Here is a 3,503-nt window from a genome sequence, read left to right on the forward strand (position 1 = left end):
TTTTCTCTCTCATTACTTCTAAATTTTAATCAATTCTCTAGGATTTTTTCTTCGATTAATTCTGGATTCTCACTGGTGAGTAAATATTTTTTTTTCAGTATTCCTGCATATTCTTAGATAGGCCTACTACATGAATATTTGGATGCTTATCTCCCTCCCCACTAACAAAATATAAAAAATTGGGGCTAAGTAGTCCCCCGAAATTAGTCGGCACCGGCCCCACGTCTGATAAGGACAGTGCTGTCTTAACGCATGGACTCCCCCACTTGGGTACGGTCTGGGCGGGCTCACAAAAATCCTACTAGGTGAAATTTTCGGGAATAAACATGTCAATTTTTATCAGGTAGGGCCTCAGAAAAATCACTTGGCCCAGGCGCCCCCCCCCCCCGAAACTCTTAAGACATCCCTGGATAAGGGTGGCCCCCTGACAGGGAGGGAAGGGGCAATAAAAGTCAGGATCTGAAAGAAATTCGCAATCACGGAGTCCTGCATTATAGCACAGAGATATAGGCCTACTAGTATAATTCTACCGGAATCGCAGAAATTTGTTTGTATTTGATCTATATAGGCCTACCAAAAGAAAAATGCACTCGTAAATACGAATAAAATCGACTAAAAACATTCAAAGAAATTTTTCATGTTCGAAATGAAATTTAATCTTGACCTTGATCATGTTATTATAGAACATTATATTAATCGAAAAAGGAGGGATATATAATGACGAAATTTCAACATGAAAAGTGACGGAAGAAAGGGTCTAATACCCAATCGAAATCATCCGAATATTTACAAAATATTATATACAGAATAATAGAATATTTTCGGTCTTTTTTAATCAGGAAGGATCAGTCCTAATCTAATCTTAAAGAAAGATAATCCCAGGAATTATCCTAACTAGGATTATTATTATTTCTCTCTCCTATTACAGTTCGTTATTTATTGCACTTTTTGTTTTAAAATGAGATGTTTTATTTTACTCACCGTACTACATTTTACTATATAAAGATCGTTCCTGTCCGATATTTTATCTAACATCCACCATGTCGGAGATGTGACGACACTGCTGGGATGAACACATTCAGTACTACGAGAGGTATTCAATTATTTACACGACATTGCACATCCAGGGGGGCGCGCGTCTGTGGTTACAGACGTATAATCAGCACGGCACAGACGTTGATGATGGATTAAAAACAGGGGGGGTTAAAAGGTGGGTCAGAAGTTGCAGCTCTTCTCCACTGGAATGATAATCGGTTGTCATTTGATGATGATTCTTTGGCGATTTGCTTGTGTGCGTGGGCTGGAGTTCCGCAGCTCTCTCTGGTGTTGGTCAGAGTTTCTCGAGCGACCTCGGATTCGTGAGGAGCTCCCTCGTCAACCTCCAGGTCTGTTTCGCCGCGTTCTCCAGGGAATTGGCGGACTTGCCCTTGAAGAGGTCCAGCTGGGGGAGGAAGTAATGAGGGCACCTCCTGCACTGCAGGCACGATATCAGCTGGAGAAGGATCCCGTTGATCCGGTCCCCGATGCACGTCTCGTCCCATTCCAGTTCCTTGGGGTGCTTCTCGCATTCGTACAGGAGGAGCGTCTTCAGGTGGTAGCAGGTCACCGGGTTGCCCGGTAGGTCCAGGTGCCGGTCTTTCAGGGTCTTGAGTATGCTGAGGCATTTCTTCCTGCAGCCGCCCTGAAGGAGCCTGTTTTCGGCCTCGCAAAAGTTCAGGACCCAAGCGTCGCCTTCCATCGACGACTGCTTCCCCTGCAGGGTGACGCTCTCCTTGGAGAGTAGGTCGAACCCTTCCGCTTTGACTTCGGCGACGAGGTTGGGGTTCGGCCAAGGGAAGTGGGGCTGGGGCAGCGGCCAGTGAGCGGCGGACCTGGGCCACAGGCCGCTGCAGCGGAACGCCGGAGTGATCTGCACGACGTACCTCTCCCTGATCCTCAGCTTGACCTCCGTCGTGTCGGCGACCATCTTGACTATATCCCTGTAGCTGCACTTGTCGCAGGCTTGCGCGACCAGAGTCTGGAACCTCGATCGGATCTTCCTCGCCGACAGGTACCCGGAGGCAGTTATGAACTCCACCCACAGGGACATGGACCTCTTGCGGCCGTCGCTGAGCTTCAGGACGGCGCAGCCGGGCAGCGATCCGTCGTCGACGAAGTTGAAGACGCCCATCTGGTTGAGGTAGAGGACGACCTCGAACTCGGAGTGGGATATGACCTCGAACCCTTCGAAGTGGCCGTTGCAGTCGTTCAGGGAGGATATGAACCTCGGTTCCTGGACTTCGACTTCCTTGAGGACGTCTTGGACGACTTTGCAGACTTCCCTCACGGTTTTGGCGATGGTGCCTTTCCTCGCCTGGACTCTCTCGCCGTAGAACTTATTCAGCTGGTACAGCAGCTTGGATTGAGCGGCCATCATATCCGGGGGGACCAACATCGTTGTTATAGCCAGTCAGTTATTATCAAGTCAGTGCCGGTGGACTTCTAGACTCGAAGACCGCGGCTTCTGCAGCGCAATCATCGGCGGTGGTGGGTTTTTCTTACGCAAGGAAGCAACAACAACAAAAAATTGTTGAAAGTTAATCAAAATAAAAAGCGGAAGGTGGATACGAATCGGAAGACACTCTCTCTTCTCCGACTGAAAGAACAAGAACAAGAAAGGGAAGCGAGAGAGAGAGAGACTTGTCAACCAAGCGCTGTTCGGATCCGCCCCTTTCCCGAAGTCGCTCCGCCCCAGCGATCACGACCACGGCAGCCCAGCGAATCGATAGCGCAACCGAACCGCACAAGTATATAAACGTCCAATGAAAAATGAGCTGTCGACCTTCCGGTGGCGTTCGAGGGTCCCGCCTCCTCTCCCTCTGGATGCGTAGGTGTGGTCATGCCATTCATTGTCATCAATGGCGTGATGGTTTTTCTACCGCATCAGGTGATGATGACAACTTCATACCGTTTTGTGAGTATATTTCATTTATTTATTGTCTCGGGAATTTTCCGGTGTGTGTGTGTGTGTGGGAACGATGATTTCTCATTAAGAAGATTATTTACAAAAATTAGATAAAATTAGATTTAGGAAACTTTTTCTTTTTTTTTGAGGAATTTCGTTATAAATTCATGAATAATTTTTTTCTTTAATATCAGATGAATTTATTGTTTCATTCGCCCCCTCCCTCATTTTTTTTACCCTCATCTTTTTAGATTAGATAACTTCAAAATTTTTCTACTTTAATTTTAATTAATACGGGTTTGTCCGAATACATTGATCATTTCCGTGACTTTCTATAACAAAAACTCAAAAATTTCCCTGAAATGAACATGAACTCAATAGTTTCCCTGAGAAATGGACTCAAAAGGTTCCCTGAAATGAACTCAAAAATTTCCCTGAAATGAACGTGAACTCAAAAGGTTCCCTGAAATGAACGTGAACTCAAAAGGTTCCCTGAAATGACCTCAAAAATTTCCCTGAAATGAACTCAAAAGTTTCCCTGAAATGAACTCAAAAGTTT

General features: G+C 45.9%; 1 protein-coding gene across 1 annotated transcript; it reads right to left on the minus strand.

Annotated features, from left to right (window-relative positions):
* Nucleotides 1-642: 642 nt before the first annotated feature.
* On the minus strand, nucleotides 643-2,898 carry LOC149069956 (protein mab-21-like). The gene has a single exon (XM_089249777.1). The coding sequence runs from the start codon at nucleotides 2,432-2,434 to the stop codon at nucleotides 1,331-1,333; it is 1,104 nt and encodes a 367-aa protein (XP_089105903.1). The 5' UTR covers nucleotides 2,435-2,898; the 3' UTR covers nucleotides 643-1,330.
* Nucleotides 2,899-3,503: the final 605 nt, after the last annotated feature.

This window comes from Pholcus phalangioides, unplaced genomic scaffold (genome assembly GCF_987345545.1).
Source record: "Pholcus phalangioides strain wild (caught in Gottingen) unplaced genomic scaffold, Ppha-v1.0 ptg000022l_1, whole genome shotgun sequence".
NCBI lineage: Eukaryota > Metazoa > Arthropoda > Arachnida > Araneae > Pholcidae > Pholcus > Pholcus phalangioides.

Bases quoted from the DNA above. Each gene is read 5' to 3' on its own strand.
- LOC149069956 (XM_089249777.1), bottom strand. From the start codon at position 2,434: ATGTTGGTCCCCCCGGATATGATGGCCGCTCAATCCAAGCTGCTGTAC.